Source organism: Procambarus clarkii, chromosome 40 (assembly GCF_040958095.1).
Source record: "Procambarus clarkii isolate CNS0578487 chromosome 40, FALCON_Pclarkii_2.0, whole genome shotgun sequence".
Lineage (NCBI taxonomy): Eukaryota > Metazoa > Arthropoda > Malacostraca > Decapoda > Cambaridae > Procambarus > Procambarus clarkii.
In genome coordinates, this window is record NC_091189.1 from 37,870,077 (window position 1) to 37,891,865 (window position 21,789).

General features: G+C 46.8%; 1 protein-coding gene across 3 annotated transcripts in view; it reads right to left on the minus strand.

Annotated features, from left to right (window-relative positions):
• The window catches only part of LOC123758033 (uncharacterized), a 189,709-nt gene that overhangs the window by 12,162 nt on the left and 155,758 nt on the right, over positions 1–21,789 (minus strand). For all 3 annotated transcript variants that reach the window (XM_069338968.1, XM_045742207.2, XM_069338969.1), the window contains 2 exons: positions 13,592–13,747; positions 3,053–3,196 (listed from right to left, as the gene is read on the minus strand). In XM_069338968.1, coding sequence (XP_069195069.1) covers positions 3,053–3,196; positions 13,592–13,747 — 300 coding nt within the window. The remainder of the gene's footprint in view (positions 1–3,052; positions 3,197–13,591; positions 13,748–21,789) is intronic.

Genomic DNA, 21,789 nt, shown 5'->3' on the forward strand with positions numbered 1-21,789 from the left:
GGTGAAGAAAAGTACAGAAATTTAAAGGATGAGATTCAAGAAGAGGCTTACGAAGAAGGAAGGATTAGGGGAGATGAGAACCAGAACCAACAGAGGAGAAATGGGAACCCAGTTCGGTCGCAAACTGCAACGGGTCCGCCACAAGAGCACCATGGAGGCTTAGGACCGGTGAGACATCGGGAACGAACTTACCCGCAATCCTGCGGATACGCTTCCAAACCAGTGGGAGAGTTTCGGACGTAACGGTGGAGACATAAGACGCCCAGCAAGCCCGTTTAGCCGCACGGATGGTCCTACGGGCCAATGCACTCGCCTTCCGAAACAAAAGAAAAGACTCAACCGTCTGCCGGCCGCGATGTCTCTTCCAGGCTGCACGCTTAGAGCGGACAGCCCGAGCACAGTCCATATTCCACCAGGGAACGTACTTCCGCGTTTCCCGAGAGGAAGAGCGAGGAATAGAGTGGAGGGCAGCGTCAAAGACAGTGTCATGAAAAAGAAGGAGGGCGCGAGGGAGAGGCAGAGCGGAGAGGTCGGAAATAGTAGCACGGAGAGTAAAGAGGAGCTAGTCAGCCTCGGCAAACCGCCACCTAGGGAAGGAGAGAGGAGGGCAAAAAGAGAAAAAAGAAACAAGGATAGGAAATGGGTCACTGCCATGAAGGTCATCAAAGACCCGCCACCCGAAATCTAAGGAAAGGGATGGCGAGCACAGAGAAAGATCGAGACAAGAAAAGGAACGAGTCCGAGAGTCCAAATGAGTGGGCTCACCAGAATTAAGAAGGGACAGGGAAGAAGAAAGGATGAAAGGTTCAAGGAGGCGACCCCGGGTGTTTGTCAGCACATCACCTCAAAGGGCATGACGACAATTGAAATCACCCAGCAAGAGCACAGGTTCTGGCAAGGAGTCTAGGAGGTGTTTAAGATCGGGAAGAGAAAGTGGGACAGTTAGGGGGAGATAAATGTAACAAACCGTGTACCATCTACGCACAAAGACACGGGCGGCAGAACAGTAGAGAGGCGAGGAAAAAATAAGGGGACAAAGGGAACATCGGAGCGAATCAAGAGCAGAATAATTATGGACCCCAGCTGTTGTTGGGGGGGGCGGGAGAGAAAAGAATAGCCACAGAAGCGACCAGGACGAGCACCAAGCATCGGCTCCTGGAGACAGACACACAGGAGCGAAAACTGTGAAATGAGAAGTTGGAGGTCAAGGAAATTGCCGTAAAATCAACGGATGTTTCATTGAAGAAAAGACATCAGCAAAGAGAGAGAGGAGAGCAACAGAGAGCAAAGAAGAAACAAAGGTGAAGAAGGAACCCAGCACACTAAAAATGCACAGGATCAGGGTCAGCGAAGTCAGGGTTAGGGGGCATAGGTAAACTGAGTAAAGAAGGAGGGAAAGAAGCGGGAGGACAGACCAGAGGTGGACGAGCAGGGTCTGGAGGAGGAGGAGGAGGGGCAGAAAGAGGGGAGCGCACCTCAGCAAGGGCAGTAACCGAGATGGAACCGGGGGCTAAAGAAATCCCTCCAGTAAGAACAGGGGGCTCCACCTCCGAAGCGGGAGGGGAAGAAACGATAGAATCAGAGGTAGGAGGTGAAGAAGAAAGCGAAGCCTTCTTACCGACCAGGAAGGAGAGGAGCCAGGTTTTCGCTTCTGACTCAGAGATATGGGCGTCCCAGCAGCAATGTACTGGGCAACAGACTCCAGCGTCTCGATAGGAGAAGAAGAGCGAGAGTGAACAACACAACCATCAGGAGAGCGATGGACGTCGGCCCGCACAGTCAGGTGGCGTGGAGAGCCAAGAGACGGAGGAGAATGACGGGAAGGAGGACTAGAGGGAGAGGAAAAAGAAGACACAGGAGACGTGACAGACTGGGTAGAAAGAAGGGGAGCCCTAGACAGAGAACCAGAAGGGGGACCCTTCGGAATGGAACGGAGGGAAACAGGGGAGGTGGTGGTGGGCGTGTCCGGGTCTAAGGCTTGTCGTGACGCTGTGCGACAACAACAAACTACAGGTCATTATTTTTCCCTTATTATTAATATCATTTTATTGAACATAGAAATCTAGTAGTTTAATTTGTTGCTACTGAAAACACTTTGATTTACAGCGTGTGTGCAGAGTTCTCCGAGCTGTCATTTCCCATGTTAATCAACTCCCAGTGTTCCATGACGAGTCCAGGAGAATCAGAGGATGAGTTGTGACTAACTTCTTGGAAATCTTCTTTAAGCTAAGATTCCTTTTGTATTCCTCGATTTCTATTATCTGTACTCTTTTACATGCAGAACTCTGTTCATTGGATTAACATGTGTTTATTATGATTATTATTATTCATGTTCATAACCTACGTTCTCATTAATGATAACGGTAATAATTTCATAAATGTTCATAGGATTAGATTATTATACATTGGACTGGTGAACGAACCACACTAGTTCCTGGACGTACTGAGTTCCAGTAATAACCCCCCAATGTAGGTGTTTGAGGCTTTGATTCATTTAATTATACAGCCCATTAATTATTTCAGTGATCATATTCTCTAGTATTTTATCCATAGTTACTGGTTCATCTAGGAATTTGCTTATGATCATCTTTTCTTAGTTTCCCTCTTTTACTATAAAAGCGGGTGGTCCTTCGCAATTGATTTTTATTACATTAATAATTTAATATATAGAGTCAAGCCCCAAATGTCCCACATATATATTAACCAGATTCAAAATGGTTGAGGAACTGCTGTAGATCATTATTCAATTATCCCGCATTGTGATTACTGAGATTTCCATCTTAAATAATTATTCTAACCCCCATTGTATTTTGTTAAAACTAGAATCAATGAAATCACATTAATGTGATGTACCAATGATAAAATCTGTTGGAGCCACGAGGAGGATTTAAACCCCTGCACACTTGATGCTCCCAAGCTTGCCCCCTTGACGATACCATCAAAATTATTACAACCTGGGATTCAGCAGAATCCACTACGAGTCCTGAGGTTCCCAACCGGAGTCCGCAGCGGGTTTCAGTTTTGCTTTCCCTTTACCCCGTGTGTAATTTACCTGGCCACTCCACATGTTGTTACCACCAACAACTAATTTGTTGTTATCAAGACAGAAACCGCCTGATGGCAGCACCTCCTTGGCTAGACACAATAGCTTGTTGAGCAGCACATTCGTCCTCTGGTGACCCACCTGAAGCTCCTCCTGTGGACACCAATATACGATAAAATATGTTATCACATGTAAATCACACTTTGAAACCATATTTTAATACCAACAATTCCACTGCCAACCATTTAACATATTTAAACAACATATATATAATTTAAAAAAAATAATCTTAGTCAACTCAACCATGGTGACGTTAGACGAGCTCTTAGAAGGAAACAAATCAGAAGAAAGGCTTTGAAATTGCTGTTCTCTGATTGATAGATTCATATATAGGTTCGTTGATGCTGGGAGTCCAGTTAGCTTGTGTCGACACAAGCCATTCAAAGCAGGACATCCGCCGGAGACTGACGTCTGCATCACTGACCAAGGAACAAGCCACGTGATCTAAGGAACGTGGCTACATCAATTAACGTCACTCGAAATATAACGATATTCTCGCCATGAGCTCTGAATCATTCATGGATTCACGGTAAATAACACGTGAACGTTAGGAAGAACGTGGATGTGTTGACATTGCAACAATTGAATGGGTAGACGAGGTTCTTTTGCGACTGTTACGACCCTGGGTTCATCAGTGAAAACCAGAGGTCAAATTGAGCTAAATAAACTATTTAATATTTTATGCACTTGTCGACGTATGTCTGTAACTTCCTTGCCAGACGTAAGACGAATCTTGTTTCTGACAGAGCGTTTAAAGACTGAGCTGGTGGTTGATTATTAATTAATAAAATAGGCATCAACTATGTCCCCATAACCTTCCCTCCGACCCACCCACACACAATATACAAAGTCAGCAACGAGAAGACAATGTATTGTGCACCCGGTGCGATCCCTGCGGAAAAGACAAAAACAAAATCCCCAAAAGGCCATCTCGACACCCCGGCCCACAAACCTCGGCCAACACGTCACGAAACCAATCAAGCAAACCCCTCAACCGTTCACAAAAATAGAAGACTGTGCAACCGAGTCTCAGGGAGACCACAGTGCACACACGCGTCAGAGGCACGCAAACCAAGCATGCATAACCGCGCATTCGTCGCCAACGACAAATGTAATAAACGAAACAACAATTCCCGCTGCTGCGGCGCCAGAAACCGAGCTCCCAACGCCGCCCACATCTCCCCCCAATCCCAACACGGGAACAAACCCTCCACCCGCGGCGGAATACGACGAAATAAAACCCCATATACCGCCTTAGCCGACAAGGACAGGAAACCCACACAACGGCAGACCTCCCGAAGAATGGCAACCGCCCAAGAGTAAACAGTAGGGGTGCAAAAGGCCGCCTCCCGACAAACACCGAAATCCACCAAAAAGCTAAACCTAATAGCGCAATAATAAACACCCAAAGCATTGAGCCCCCACCCAGCACTAACCCTTGATACAACGAGACCCAGAACAACGCCTGAGCCCTAGTAAACACATCAGGAATACCCACCCCACCCTCCCGTACAGCCAACACCAGTGTCGACCGACGAACCGGGTGGTAACGACCGCACCACACATACCGATAGACCTGGCGTTCCAACCCTAATGCCAGCCGGCGATCCAGGGGGAGGCACCGAGCCACGAACCAAACTCGCGACAAAACCTTGCAATTAACAAGCAGCGTCCGCTGATAAATTGTCAACGGGCGTGCAGCCAACAACCCAATCGCAACACTGACACTACGGGAAACTGCACCCCAATTACAGGTCATTAAGACCGCTCATATGAAGCGAACCAGGTAATCCCCAAAACACGCAAAGAAGAGACAACCGGAAACCAAGACCCCACCCACACACGGCGAGAGGACCACCCACCGAGACCCAGAAGACCGGACTTCTCACGATTGACCCGGGCCCCAGTGGCCAACTCAAACTGCTCATTCACGACTTGGACAGCCCCAACAGACCCCTCTGAGGCCACGAACAAGACGGTATCATCCGCATATCCGCAGATGGGCAGCCAGGGGGGGGGGGGGGGAGCCGATCAACGGACACGCCTTGACCTCCCAAAAAAAAGGCTCCTGAAATATGACATCCAGGAGCATAGAAAGTGGACAACCCTGCCGCACCGAGCGACATACAGGGAAAGAATCACTCCCCGACTACAACATTGAGCGTACAACATGCGCACCCAACGAACATAGGCGGAAACTCCAGCCGCTCCAACACACGAAACACAAAAGTGAGCGACACACGGTCGAACTCCTTCGACCAATTTAAACAAAGCATCGCCGCCGATGCGCGAGAGCCTGATACGTACAGGAGCACATCGCGAATCAATGCATTGCAATGCAACAAAGACCGACCTGGAATGCCACAAAACTGCTCCACAGAGACAACAGACGCCACAACACGGCGACACCGACCAGCCAAGACCTTAGACAGGACCTTGTAGTCCACTTTCAACAAAATAATGGGCCTCCAGTTCGAGAAGAACCGCAAATCGCCCGGCTTCAGGAGGAGCTGCACAATCCCAACGCACCGAGACATAGGCAGAATGCACCCTCGAAGACAAGTCCGGACCACCTCCAGAAGAACATCCCCCAACACATCCCAAAAGGCGACATAGAACTCAACAGGAAGACCATCCGAACCCGGCACCTTCCCGGAACGAAACGACCGAACCACCTCAAATAGCTCCGCCGAGGAAACCACCTCCACCAGACCTGCACAATCCACAACGGACAACCCAGGCACGCACCGACCTAAGAAGTCTTCCGCAAGCGCGGCATCCCCAGCCACCTCCGCATAGAGCTCAGCCAACTCCTGCCGGACATAATGCAACACACCACCGGTGTCCGAAACAACGGACCCATCCGGTTGTTGCAGGGCCGTAAAAAGAACAGAGTCTCAGGCAGCCTGTACCTTCCATAGAAGTAACGGAGAGATTCGTTCCCCGTCCACACGCTCACTCACACGAGCATGCACACGAACACCCTCCGCCCACTCACTCCGCAATCCACAAATACGCGCCTTTCATTCCACAATCTCACCAAAACAATCAACCCTAGCATTGTACCACACATACAACCTCGATAGCTGCGCCTGTAACAACCGCAGCAAACTAAAGCGCCCAGCAGCCTCACGTTTCGCAACCACGCGAAAGAACAAACGACACTGCACCTTACACCACTCCAAGATAGACAAAAACGCACACTGCCGGGCCCGAACCCCGACCCACCAACCCCAAAACTGACAAGAAACCCGCGGACAAAGCAATAACCCACAATTCAGCTTACACCACCCTGCACCTGACTGGGCACACCAATCTGGACCACCACCAAACTATGGTCTGAGAACGCAACCGGGACAGTGCGGAAATCAAACACCGTACATTCCCCGCCAGTGACATACACCCTATCCAGCCGCGAACACACCCCACGCGCAGCAGACGTAAATGACAACTCGCCCCCAAAGAGCACAGCAGCATCCCGGAAACCGCAGGAACACACCACCTCCAGCAGCGCACTCGAGATATTCTGTGGACAAGCGCTACAACAATCCCGCGCACTCGTCACACAATTAAAATCCCCCAAAAAATCATGCCCCGCGTATCATGACGCAAGAAAGGGAGAAGCCCCACCCGAAAAAACTCTTCCCGCTCCCGACGGCGCGCCACCCCCGAGGGGGCGTACACCATCAAGAACAGAATGACGACCCCCAAAAACTCCACCCTCACAAATAACACCCGCCCATCCTCGTCCATTTCCGTATGAAGCACGGAGAAGGAAGCCCTCCGAGAAAACAGCATAAGGGTCCCCCCCAAAAGGCGTCCTTGGCGGGTTGAGCACCACATGAAAATGCACACTCAAACACTGCAACACAGACACATCATGAACATTATGCTCTTGAATAAGAGCCACATCCACACATTACTCCCGCAGAACATCCAACAGGCCCAACTGGACCCCAAGAGCATTCAAACCTCGAACATTCAAGGACGCACATACAGCAGAGGGCGCCATCGGGACAATCTACGGACACCCCCAGCCCGTCGCGACCCACGGCTGCACATCAGCCTGGACCCCAGGGCGGGCACAGCGATCGACACCAGGCACCGCACCGAGCCCCACGGAGGAGCCCTTAGGGCCCCCGCCAACCGGAACAGGGGCTGAAGCCCCCCGACGCCCATCCTTAGATAACACGACCACCAGGTTCCAATCACCAGGGGCAACCGCCTACGAAGGGGAGCCACCGGCAGGGGGCACAACTTCCAACACGGAGGACACCACAGAAGTCACCACGGCAACGTCCACACCGTCATCCTCCATCGTATCACGGTCCTCCGCCCACGACCGTCGGAACGACGCAGCCCGAGCTGAACGACAGCGCTTAACATGAGGCTGCTGATCGTCGGAACTATGACCCCCAGCACGGGGCGCCCCAGAAGACCCCGTCGTGGGCGGCCCCAAAGCCGAGGCAGCACGCCCACGCAGAACAGAAGCCTCCACAACACGGGGCAAAAGTCCACCACCACGCCCGGAGACTGAAGCCGGAGAAGGAGCAGGCCCAGCATTCGGGAGAGCACACTTCAGCACACAGGGGGCATCCATCACAGACGACACGGCAGGCGCAGGTGAAGACGGACCAGGGGCGAGGAGACCACCGAAGGCGACGAGGAAGTCGATGCAGAGACAGGGCGGGGAAGAGGCAGAAGGCAGCGGAGAGGGCACACTCATCACAACCCCGGCAGCCTCGGGAAGCAGACAACCGGCGGCAGGGGAGGCAGGCACCACCCCAACAGCAGCATCCAAGGACCGCACGGAAGCAACCGGCCGCGAATGCACCTCCGCAACCACCTAATGGAGAATACCCGAGGCAGGAGTTCCCAGGCCCACAGAGCACACCGGTGGGTCAGACGTACCAGAGCCAGACCAAGCAGGGCCAGAGGGAGCACCCGCCGAAACCGCCGCAGGAACCACACCAGGCACCGGGTCAGAGCGAGCAGGCACCGAGGAAGCTCCACGCTCATCCAAGCAAAGGAAGTCACTCTCCAAGAAAACCGAGGGAGCTTCAGCACGAGGAGCGTCACAGCCGGCCGCCACATGGCCCTCAGCACCACACCGGAAACAGGTCCAGGTCTGGCCCTGATAAAAGACCCAGAGCGAGAGCCCACGATACAAAAGTCTGGACGGAACAGGTGATGTAACCCGCATAACAAGTGTACAAGTGCCCGTATGTAGCCCGCGCAGCTGGCCCCCACTCAAAATGTTGAAGCGGTGAAGCACTACCACTTGCAAACACCGCCCTCAGCTCGTCCGCGGGGAAAGTCAACAGCACACCATGAACGCTCACATATTGCACGGCCCCCCATAGATCCGTAGTGTCTACAGACACAGCCGAGGTAGAGATTGGAACCATGCGGTCGTCCCAGTGCGCCACAAACTCCCAGTACAACAGATCCGAGCGGAAGGACACCGCCACCCGAGTAGGAGAGGGCTTTTCCAGCCCTAACAAATCCTTAACGTCCACCTTGAGCTCATCGATGACTGCAAGTTCCACCAGCGGCCAGTCCACAGCCCCAGAAAAATCGAGGCACGCCGTGTCAACCCGCCGAACGCGGGAGACACCACCAACAACAATACCGCCAGCGGGCGCACCGCACCACAACTCTCACCCGCCTCCACGCATCACCAGGCAACAACTGGCAGGTCAGGTGAGCACGTCCTGACCCCCTGGTGGTCAGCGAGCGAATCCCCACCGGGATACAAGTTGAACGCCGCACACAGACGCCACATCCACCCTCAACATGTCAACCATCACCACCTCAGTAACCGGTTAAGACGCTGGGGCAGTAAATTCTAGTCCAATGGTATCCCTCCACTTAACAGGGGGGAAGGGGGCCGCCATCCCTCCAGCCGCCACGGCCCCAAGTGTCCGCTCACAAACACAAACTACCACGGGGTCAGCAAACCAGGAGCTCACAGGCGACACGTCCACCTCCACCCAGACAGAGCTAGGCGAGCACTGCCAAGATTTAGTGGTGTCTCTTTGCAACTACATTAATAAAAAAAATACTGTTTGATGGATCTTATCACACTTCGATGAATACCAATGGTTGTGTGAGCACGTTCTCCATCCCAAAACTAGAAGACACTCGAGAGAAGCAAAAGTGAAGAATTTTTATTCAGATTTATAAGCCTGAGGCTCTCATGTGACATCTTACTAACAGTTCCAGTCAAATAAGAACTAGTTAATGAAAGGTAATGAGGGAAGTACAAAGGCAGTACTTTGCTGCCAGTTCTGATAGTCCACTGTCACTAGCACAACAGTGGACTAAGTAGTAGCTTATGCTAGGGCCGCTGTAACTCTCAAGGGGCGATAATAGACAAGAGTTAACCTATAGTGAAAGTTGGATTTAAATTTACGATAAAATATTTTACTAGAGGTAGTCAAAGTTTTAATTGCAAACATTATTTACTATATAGTGAGATTCATGACTTTACACACAGTCACCATAGGATTTACCTGCGTATATTGAACAGTCCTCTCCGATGGTTGTTGGTGGTTTAGACTTAGCCACTAAACAGATCGAAATGTCCATATCAGTAGTTAGTCAAGAGACATACAATGGGTCACTAGGTGACCAAGGAACATCAGAAATAATCCAGGCGTGGACCGGAAGGGTCCAAGAATATGGGTTAGAAGTATTCTGCCTCGGCAGTCAACCAGGTCAACCTTGGCAGCTAGCCAACCTTGGCAGCTAGCCAACCTTGGCAGTCAACCAGGTCAACCTTGGCAGTCAACCTTGGCAGTCAACCAGGTCAACCTTGGCAGGCAACCAGGTTAGGAATTATAAATACTGGAGTAAAGTGAGTAATAGTTTGTCAATGCAATTTGTTTCATATTAAATATATGATGAAATAACACTAAATGTGTAGTCGGCTTGAGTAACCTTTCCTTGTAACTTACTGAGTCATGAGTCTCAGGGAGTCTGGTGGAGGTTGTGATTTATGTCAATATTTACAATTATTAAAAATAACAAGACAACTGGCGAACACGATGCAGTTATTCCCCATTCTTCTTGTAGGAATGCAACAAAAGGCAGAACTCTAAAGAAACTGCTTCTTTTGGGGACCCCGTAGGCCTATGGCAGTTTTTTTCAGGGAAAAGAAACCTGTTAGGTTTAGCATGGTTGTCCTTAGGCCAACGCTGACCTTCCTCAGGATGCAGCCCACAACAGTTGCCTAACTCCTGGATAGGTATTTACTGTTAAGTGAAAATAGCTATCATGTAAAGAAATGATTGCCCAAATGCTTCTGTCCTGCCACGGGAATTGAACCTGGGACCTTGTGGTTGTGGCCCGCATGCACACACCAGTCACCAATACGACAGTCACACACTAACTTGACAGTCACTTGGCAGTTATTCGCCAACATAAGAAGTGACTAACCATGCTGACAGCCCCCAAGTAATACGAAAACTTTTCACCAACAGGAGAGTCATTCACAAACACGACACACGCACCAACAGGACAGTTGGAAATTCCGACGTCAAATTACTAACTCCTGACAAACCAAATTAAAATGGCTATGTCAGATACCTACTAACAATATTAACATTACTAATCTTATCATAGAGAACGTCCATAGTGGCTCCCAGGAAAAACGGGAATTTGCCAGGTCAGCAAAGTAGCTGTGGTACCTAATATCTCTCTTAATAGACTTTTAATTTAACTCTCAGGCTGGAGTTATTATGAGAAACATATTTATTAAGATTGGTTACCATCGTAATTAATGCATAAATAACCGTCTTCCTCATATAACTGAGAATTATATCTGAGAAAAACTGTACCCGTCCGGTATGTATCCTGGGAGGAAGAGGCGGGCCATGCGACCCCAAGGAGTTCAAGTATGTTTATTGAGACAAGAAAAATTCATCTCAAAGAGAGAGAGTAGCTTAGGCTATTTCTACCCTTCACGCCAAGGAGTACACACATGGCAGTTCAGATGCCATGTTAGTGTAATGGTATATGCACACCATAGCCCCTTCCCTTTCCCCCCCTTTCCCCTTTGCCCTTCCCCCTTTCTCTTCTCCTTCCTCTTCCCCCTTCCCTTCTCTCGCTTGCCTTCCCTCCCTTGGGTCATTTCTGTCTTTTGTCACGGGGGGGTCATAAACAGCTTGAAGTCACTTGCTCCCCTCTCTCTCCTGTCCTCCGGGCCAGTGACGAATTGGGTATATTACCCCCAGGGCTAATAAACTTGTGATCTCAAGTTACACGTGGGTGCCCAGCCAGTAAAGTCGTTGGTGTCTTCCCAGTTTTTGGTGTTTTCTGTCAAGAGGAATTGACCCTTATGGTCAAGCCTGATCCGGATTGGTTAAAGACATGTAGGCCTGGGGAGGCGGGGCCTCACAGGTTAGTGCCTGCCCATGCCATTGGCCCCGGTTTCTAGAGCACCTAGTCATGGTAAAATCCATTGGCCATAGGCTTGGGATAGGCGGAGTAGATGTGGGCCTAGGAACTAGGGGGTGGAGCCTGTCCCACTGGTGAGCGTTTTTAATAAAGAAATGTTAGTGTGTCTGGGGACCTTGGCTGAGGTACATACAGGTCAACTGACCTGCGGCCAGCCAATCAACATCCTTTGGCAGGCTGCAGTATTGAAGGTAAATGTGCACTTTGAGTTGTAACACTGGTATTACAGGCCGTGCCTCATAGGAGATATTAATTTTTAGTTAGAGTAGGCTATCTTGAGGTTATCTTGAGATGATTTCGGGGCTTTAGTGTCCCCGCGGCCCGGTCCTCGACCAGGCCTCCACCCCCAGGAAGCAGCCCGTGACAGCTGACTAACTCCCAGGTACCTATTTACTGCTAGGTAACAGGGGCATTCAGGGTGAAAGAAACTTTGCCCATTTGTTTCTGCCTCGTGCGGGAATCGAACCCGCGCCACAGAATTACGAGTCCTGCGCGCTATCCACCAGGCTACGAGGCCCCAAACGAGGATATGTTTCAATTTTGATTTAAATATGCTGGTTCCAATAAAGAAATAATATTAATGTAATTTTTGTTTAGTTATCTGTTCCCTTTGATTAATGACTGTGTTATTCATTCTTGTGATTCTCATTTGCTGTGCTAGAAGTTCCCCAGTGTTCTCCATCTTATGAATAGTAAAGTCGCTCTAGAATCTCCCGTTCAGTTCCGTAAGACTACAGGTTTAATCCATTAAGAGTCATTTACTTTGAGTTCCCTGATTATTGAGTCCCTTCCTTCCTAGGGTCTCAATAATTTTAGACACATTCATTTATGTTTGGAAGGTGGTGGCAGTGTTTAATGTTTTTATTTCATAATTAGTAATAAATTAATAACCCCTATCCTTGTTGTGTCCTCATTTAATATTCAGTTTATATTCGTGGCCGTCCAGTGAGGGGTCATACTGGACTGTAACAGAGTTAAGCTGGGGTATTGAGCGAAGAGAGAGCCGTTCACAGAGTACAGAGAAGGGGTTACAATTGAAAGGTTCAGGGTGATTACAAGGGTACAATCGAGGGTTATTACATTAGCACGGATGTGCCAACTCTCCTCAGAACGTGACGCCATGTTTGTGCACCGAGTAGCCCATAGACGCACAAATGTACTAGTGTTTAATATAATCAACACGTACATCTTTCCCGAGTCTCGCAATACAGGAACAGCAAGATTTGTCCCAACCGTCGAGCTCTACGTTAATGAAAGTATCGTTTTCGACTGATTGTCTATTTGGGTGGTGGCTATTTACATAATTTATTGAGCATTGCCCGGTTGTGCTACAGGCGCTCTAACCAAACTGGGAAACCAAAATTACTAATGCTTACTCTTCTACCTTGAATATACTTAGTATGTTGATAACAGTGAACAACTTAACACTTATTCGGCAGGTACTGTACCAGAGAAGGACGTCGGAAGACCTGTAGTAACCTAAGGTTCCTTAAGTCGTCATTACAGTGTCTGCCTGCAAGGTTCCCTGTCCGCGATTGATGGAAATCCAGGGCATCTTATTAGGCCATTACGACTTTGGAGCTAAGCTTTAAAAGTACACACACTAACTTGTAGATAACTAGCATTTGTAGTCTTGTTACCCACATCTGGTGGTATAGATTATGAAATATAACCTCCCCCCGAAATTATGTGGGTTGGGTAACACCTGGCAGGAAATTAATTTAGAAAATACATTTCATTTAGAACTACAGTCCATTTATTAATTCAATTATTTATTTCTAAATCTACGTTAAATATTTTAATAAAATAAATTCCTAATAAAAAATTCACTAACATGACAGTCTCACCAACAGGACAGTCACTAACATGACAGTCTCACCAACAGGACAGTCACTAACACACGACAGTCTCACCAACAGGACAGTCACTAACACACGACAAACTCACCAACAGGAGAACCATTAACCACCAGTCACTGTAACACCATCACAACCCTACATGCCAGGATCCACAAAGCCTTCAACTCACCAGTTGCTTCTGGAAAAGAGAGCAGTCGTCACGTTCGCTGAGGTGGTGCGGGGGACTGTGAGCTGCAGGGAGCGCGAAGAGCACCACAGCCATCACCGCCGTCCCCACCAGCAACGCCGAGGCTGCCAGGTACATCTTCGACATCTTGAGCAAGCTCTAAGGAAGGATTATTATTATTAACATCTTTATTGACAAAATTAATTACAATTTTGCCTAATCTGAGGATTTTGATAGGTCTTATTAAAGTGAGGATAATGCTAGTATTCACTGTCACGCAGGACAGAGGGTCATACATAAGACAATAGGTCTAAACTGTAGGCCGAAGCACATATATATCATTGTTACAATCAATGTTTTAATGTATGGATACGTGAAAACAACTTTCTATTGTGCACTGCCACACAAGGGCAGGGATGGGTTCATAAGTGATGCAGCTTAGAAGTAATATAAATAAAAATTGTTCTTCATTCTTTAAAATGGACAAGCAAATTTTGGGTAAAATGTTAGGATGTCGTCCAGAACACCTGAGTCAATAAAATAGTTACACAGTTGGTGGTACAAGAGGCCAGGAGGTCTAAAGTCCTTTACGGTTTCACATTCATCAATATAGTGTTCTAGTGAATGCATTAAAGGTTTATCACAGAGTTTACAATCTGAATATTCTGGTAGTGGCTCAGCCACACTAGCCTGCCAGATGTGCCTATAGCCAAGGCGAATTCGCGCAATGACTACATCACATTGCCTAGTCCGGTTACTGTGCTGACCATACAAATACCTATTATTACAAAACTTGTCATAACTTTTAATACTGCAGCTTTCAGGTCTCTGGGCATTTCTTAGTTCTTCTAAATCTGAATTAATTTCTTTAATTTGTATGTTTCTAATAATTGCATTAGATAGTCCAAAGTCATAATCAATGTTTTCTTTCCTGCAAGCCTCATTGGCCAATTGATCTACAAAGTCATGTTTTCCAACTCCAACATGGGATGGGATCCACACAAATTTTATACAAGAGTTATTATCATTGGCAAAAATTACATTCCATTTAATATTACAAGCTACTTTCGACGTACATTGTGATGGGTTATTTAAGGACTGCAGAGCACTTTTAGAGTCGCAGAATATCACTCCACCACCATTGAGCTTAAGGTATTCAGTGGCTAGATAAATACCCAATAGCTCGGTCTGTGTCGTGCTTGCCCAGTTGTTCAATCTCTGTGTACTAGTCATGATCATTTCATTCCCTTTATACACTGCACATGCACAACCTGTTCTACCAGTGCCTAACTGCACAGAGCCATCAGTAAAGGCATAGGATTCAGTCGGTTTGAGAATTTGAAGATGACTGTCAATAGCTTCTAATGTTATACATCTCAAAATGTCAGTGTTATACATTTGTTTTACACTGATGGGAGTATAATGCAGAGACCTCCACATCTTTCCAAGGGGGAATATAGTGAACAGTTTTATCAGGGTTAAGAGACACATTCAGTTTCTGAAGATTATAGGCACAACAACTGAGCCACACACTGTAGGGAGCTTTTTGCGGCGGATTGAGGGAACAGTCAGAATTGTTTAGAATGGATCTCAATTTAATTTGAATAGAGCTGGGGGGACCATTATTTTTCAAAGTTTTGGCGCAAAACATAGTACTAAGTAGAACTATTCTTTCGTAAATGGAAGGTAAGTTTAGTTCCTTTCCCATGTTAACAATTCTGACAGTTCTAGGACAACCCAGGATGATGCGCATGGCATCATTCTGTACTACATCTAGGCCTTGTAATTGTTTAGGAGAAAAATTAAGAAGATGCAAGGCATAATAATCAACAACAGATCGCATAAAGGCAATATAAAAACTACGAGCATATTTTATGTTAATGCCAAATCCTTTGCCAACAAGAGTTCTGAGAGGTTTAAGACGCTCAACAAGTTTTTTACGCAGGTTGCTGACGAGATTTGTATCATTAACCTCGACTCCAAGATATTTATAAGACTCACAAGTCTCCACGGACACTCCATTAATAGTATAGTTAGCATGAAGAGAATGGGGAATAAGAACCCTTGTTTTATCAACAGAGATTATGAGGCCACATTCTACTACTTTCTTGGAGAATGCATCAAGTAACACTTGTAACCTTGGTTTACTGTGTGCCATAATACAAATATCATCAGCATAACATATCACAGTTTCCGTAGGTTGTACAGGTATGTCATGGATAAGTTTGTGCATAAGTATATTGAAGAGCATAGGGCTTAGGACACCACCTTGAGGAGTGCCTAGTTCGAATGCATCTGTTCTTGTACTTTTAACTCCTTTAAATAGGACACTAGCACGCCTGTTGGATAGGTAGCTCTTTATCCAACTCAGAAGATTACCTTTGATTCCAAATTCAGCAAGTTGCTCTAATATTATTTCACCATTCGCTACATCGAAAGCTGACTTTAGGTCAATAAAGGCTGTCTGTGTCCCATCCTGGGAGTTTACAAAATATTCAGCAAAGCATGTTTGTGTGCTACACTTGGGCATGAACCCATATAGGTTTGGGGCCAGTTTTTCTTTGACCTGAAACATGACACGATTGAGAACAATTCTCTCCAAGACTTTACACATGCAAGATGTAAGGGAAATGGGTCTGAATTTTTGAGAGTTAGGTTTAGGAATTGGTACTATGAGACTTTGTGTCCATTTCTTTGGCAAGATACCTTGTGAGAGACTCATTTGATAGAGGTCAAGCACAGGGTGGCTAGGGACATCATTCAGTAAGCTCAAGATGTTATAAGTTATACCATCCTCACCAGGGGCAGTTTGCTTAGGTTTTCCTAATGCTGATGTTAATTCAAAGGGGGTTATAGGAAACTGATCTGTTAAATCAGGTGAGGAGCGTGCTATTTCAATATTAAAGTTTCTGTTAATGTTGGTATTATTTAAATGCTGCTGTATATCTGGGGGTAAGGAAGAAATTTGTGAGACCATTGAGCTAAGAGCATGTCAGCATATTCTGCAGGAGTATGATGAAGCTCAACTGGGGCTGAAGGTTTGGTAATGTTTTAAGTTTGGTCCACAGTTCCGATAATGTGGAAATGATTGATTGGTGAAGATTAAGTCACTCATGAGGTGGCGCGGGCATGAATAGCCAGTAAAAAAAGAAGATTAGATTAAGAAGAGATTAAGATTACTTGATTGATGAAGATTAAGCCACCCAAGAGAGAGACCGTAGATTACTCGTTGTTGTTCTTGTTGTTTTAGCTTTAGATACTCAGAACGAAATGTCCATGTAGCACGGGCTATGGTGAGCCCGTAATTGAGTTCAGTTATTCGCGATAACCTTGTTACTGTGATATTTGGGTCAAGGTTTTAAATGTAGGTGGGGTTTCCTTCTTTTTCCCTGTTTCTTTCTCTCTTCTGTTTTAGTGCACTGGTTTTAGTCTTGCTTTAATAACATTATTTAACACTAACAATAACAATAACAATAACTTAAACCAAGTCAAACCCCTTAAAACCAAGTCTAGTGCCCTTGAGGAGACACCAACTTTAATTTACAAAAAAGCCTCCAGAACTTTAGCCCCTGCTATTGCATTGCTCTTCAACAAGTCACTTGAACTCCAAACCTTTCCAGATATTCTAAAAAAAAGCGAGAGTAACGCCTGTCCACAAATGTGGTGATCTCACAGATGTTAACAACTACAGACCTATATCAATCCTGCCAAACTTGTCAAAAATATTTGAAAAACTAATCTACAAGCAGCTTTACTCTTATCTAGCCAAACAAACAGCGCTCTTTAAAAAAACAGACATTGGTTGACAATAGAGGGGTAAGGTAGGTTACAGGGAATTTATTAGGTATAGCTTCGTTTTTATCTTAAACTGGTTGAGAGAGGTACAGTCTTTAACATGGTTGGGAAGGTCATTCCACATTCTGGGTCCCTTGATTTGTAGAGTATTTCTAGTTTGCTTAAGTCGTACTCTTGGAATATCAAAACTGTATTTATTTCTGGTGTGGTGCTCATGGGTTCTGTTACAACCTTCTATGAAGCTTTTGAGGTCAGGATTGGCATTACAGTTTAGCGTTTTATATATGTATAATACACATGAGAGAATGTGCAGTGACTTAATGTCTAACATATTCAGAGATTTGAGTAGGGGTACCGAGTGATGTCTGGGGCCAGAGTTGGATATTGTCCTAATAGCAGCTTTGTGTTGAGTAATTAGAGGACGTAAATGATTTTGGGTAGTAGAGCCCCAAGCACAAATACCATAGTTGAGATATGGATAGATAAGGGAGTAATAGAGAGTCACCAGGGCAGGGTGTGGTACATAATATCTGATCTTAGAAAGAATGCCCACAGTTTTTGAAACTTTTTTTTATATATTTAGAATGTGTCCCTGGAAATTCAGCTTGTGGTCAATGAGAATGCCAAGGAATTTGCCATCTAATTTGTTACAAATTTGGGTATTGTTTATTTTGAGATTTATTTGATTAGAGGATTTATTGCCAAACAGAATATAGAAAGTTTTGTCAATGTTAAGGGTGAGTTTGTTGGCAGTTAGCCAAAGATGGACTTTATTTAGCTCAGTATTTACTGTGGCATTTAGAGCAAGGGGGTCAGGACTGGAGTAAATGAAGGTTGTGTCGTCAGCAAATAGAATTGGTTTGAGGTGTTGGGAGACATTTGGAAGGTCATTAATGTAGATGAGAAAGAGGAGAGGGCCAAGTATGCTGCCCTGAGGAACACCAATGTTGATGGGTAGGGTGGGAGAAATTGTATTATTCACAGAAACATATTGGAGCCTGTCAGTAAGGTAGGATTTGAGGTATTGTAGGGAGTGTCCTCTGACTCCATAATGATGTAATTTAAGAAGAATTTACCAAAATTTTGTTCCACATTTCTGATAATGTTGTGGCTCTATTGATAACTTGTAGGAATTGTTCCCAATATGTGTTCTTAACTTGACCCTTAAGCTCGCGAAAATCTCTGTTGGCATTAAGGAATGCGAGTAAATTGTCAACTGTTTTGTCTCGTTTATAAGAGTCAGCAGCTGAAGCACTTTAGCTCGCTCTGCAATAATAATAGATCCTCTGTCCATGAGGAAGAACGAGTGTTCTTTTTTTTCCTTGATATAACCCAGGTGAGAGTTAAGATGCAGGAGTCAGTGGTGAGTTGAATGCATGTGGAGAGGAAAGGACTAGAAGAGTTGAAGGCGCAGTGGGGTGAGGAGAGACAGGGTTATATAGTGAGGGGCCAGGTGTGTGAGAGTGAGGGGCCAGGTGTGTGAGAGTGAGGGGCCAGGTGTGTGAGAGTGAGGGGCCAGGAGTGTGAGGGACCAGAGAAGGAAGATGACAGGGGGAAGAGGATGACAGGGAGGATGATAGAGGGGGGTGAGAGGGAGGATGATAGAGGGGGGGTGAGAGGGAGGATGATAGAGGGGGGGGTGAGAGGGAGGATGATAGAGGGGGGGGTGAGAGGGAGGATGATAGAGGGCGGGGTGAGAGGGAGGATGATAGAGGGGGGGGGGGTGAGAGGGAGGATGATAGAGAGGGGGGTGAGAGGGAGGATGATAGAGAGGGGGGGGGGTGAGAGGGAGGATGATAGAGGGGGGGTGAGAGGGAGGATGATAGAGGGGGGTGAGAGGGAGGATGATAGAGGGGGGGGGTGAGAGGGAGGATGATAGAGGGCGGGGTGAGAAGGAGGATGATAGAGGGGGGGTGAGAGGGAGGATGATAGAGGGGGGGGGTGAGAGGGAGGATGATAGAGAGGGGGTGAGAGGGAGGATGATAGAGGGGGGGTGAGAGGGAGGATGATAGAGGGGGGGGTGAGAGGGAGGATGATAGAGGGGGGGGTGAGAGGGAGGATGATAGAGGGGGGGGTGAGAGGGAGGATGATAGAGGGGGGGGGTGAGAGGGAGGATGATAGAGGGGGGGGTGAGAGGGAGGATGATAGAGGGGGGGGTGAGAGGGAGGATGATAGAGGGGGGGGGTGAGAGGGAGGATGATAGAGGGGGGGGGTGAGAGGGAGGATGATAGAGGGGGGGGGTGAGAGGGAGGATGATAGTGGGGGGGTGAGAGGGAGGATGATAGTGGGGGGGTGAGAGGGAGGATGATAGAGGGCGGGGTGAGAGGGAGGATGATAGAGGGGGGGTGAGAGGGAGGATGATAGAGGGGGGTGAGAGGGAGGATGATAGAGGGGGGTGAGAGGGAGGATGATAGAGGGGGGGGTGAGAGGGAGGATGATAGAGGGGGGGTGAGAGGGAGGATGATAGAAGGGGGGTGAGAGGGAGGATGATAGAGGGGGGTGAGAGGATGATAGAGGGGGGGTGAGAGGGAGGATGATAGAGGGCGGGGTGAGAGGGAGGATGATAGAGGGGGGGTGAGAGGGAGGATGATAGAGGGCGGGGTGAGAGGGAGGATGATAGAGGGGGGGGTGAGAGGGAGGATGATAGAGGGGGGGTGAGAGGGAGGATGATAGAGGGGGGGTGAGAGGGAGGATGATAGAGGGGGGATAGTTATAACTAGGATGTATAAATTTATAATACGACTACAGTTTCACTGAATACTCTTTTATTCTCTTCTCCGAGGCTATGGGTCCGTTCAGTTGCACCAGAGACGGTATTCCTTTATGGTTGAGGTTATCTATTTCTGTTTAATAATATGGTCAAACAAATTAGTGCCTTACGGTGCAGGTGTGCCACGAGTCTCGCCGACACTGTGCAGGTCACGTGACCTAGTATGACTTAAGAGGTGGCGTCCTGCAGCGTGATCACTACCGCTGCACCTTACGAAGAGTGGCTGCCAACTCCAGAGTGTAACTAATTGGTCTGCAGTGTCCAGGATTCCCAGGTAATTGCAGTCTTAGCAGCGGTTGAGGCGGAGTTATTAATTAGCTGATTAGTTTATAATGACCTTGACTGACGTTCCTAGCTGGTAGCTGAGCATTAATTTTCATTTGAAATAATGAATAATTTTGGGTAGTACACCGCAGGCAGCCCAGATGTGTAGTAGAGACCATATGTGAGATATAGAGTGATGAGAGTGATAACGCGCCCTGCCTTGGTAACTCTTTATTATCAGATGTATCATCTGTCTCAGATGTCCTTATCTCCCCAACGATAGCTGTGCTTGGGGTTCTACTACCCAAAATTATACCAGAACATACGAATGAACGTATCTGCAGAAGGCCTATTGGCCCCATACGAGGCAGCTCCTATTTATATCCACCCAATCTCATTCATATATGTGTATAACCTACGCTTGAAACAATCAAGGGATCCTAATTCTAATATATTACGTGGTAATGAGTTCCACAAATACACATCCCTGTTACCGATGCAGTATTTACCCATATATTTCATAAAAGACCTGAGTAAAAACATACGTCCTTTAATTACGGATGTGATATAATTCCTCTAATTACTCAACACAAATGAGCGATTTGAACAATAAAAAACTTTGGCTCCAGACAGCACTCGGACCCTCCATACTTAAATCTTTTAAAATGTTAGATATTAAGTCACTGCATATCCTCTCAAGTGTACTCTCTCTCTCTCTCTCTCCCTCAATATTATGAGATATATATATATATATTCAGAATAACCACATGTGAAAAATAGAAAATGCTTAACGCGTTTTCGGCTAATCCGCCTTCATCAGAGCAAAGTAGAATGAAGATAAGAAAACATTGCTGATCAGACCTTTATATCCGCCTGGGCAAATCACCTGACCACCAAAAATAAGTGGAGGAAAGAAATTATAAGAAAGAAGGTAACTGCAGAAGGCCTATTGGCCCATACGAGGCAGCTCCTATTAATATCTCCAAGTGCCATACGTGTTAAATGATTGCTATATTGTTTTGACGTGCTATATTGAGGCTTAAATAGGGATCCAACTTGTACATACCGGGGCTCACATTAAGGTTGTTGTCACAATGTTTGATCAGAGCAGACTCATTCACGTTTCGTTCAACAAAAATCTTTCTTTTAACAATACATTTTGCCGCTGTGAAGTCGATAGAATGATTACATAAACTGGAATGTAAATACAATGCACTGGATTGCTGAGCTGTACGAATAGCGTATGAATGCTGTTTTAAACGCGAGGAAAGAGATTTACCAGTCTGGCCGATGTAAACACATGCACACTCATTACAAGGGATGGAATACACACAACCTGCTACAGACGAGGGCGAGTTCTTAATTAACATGG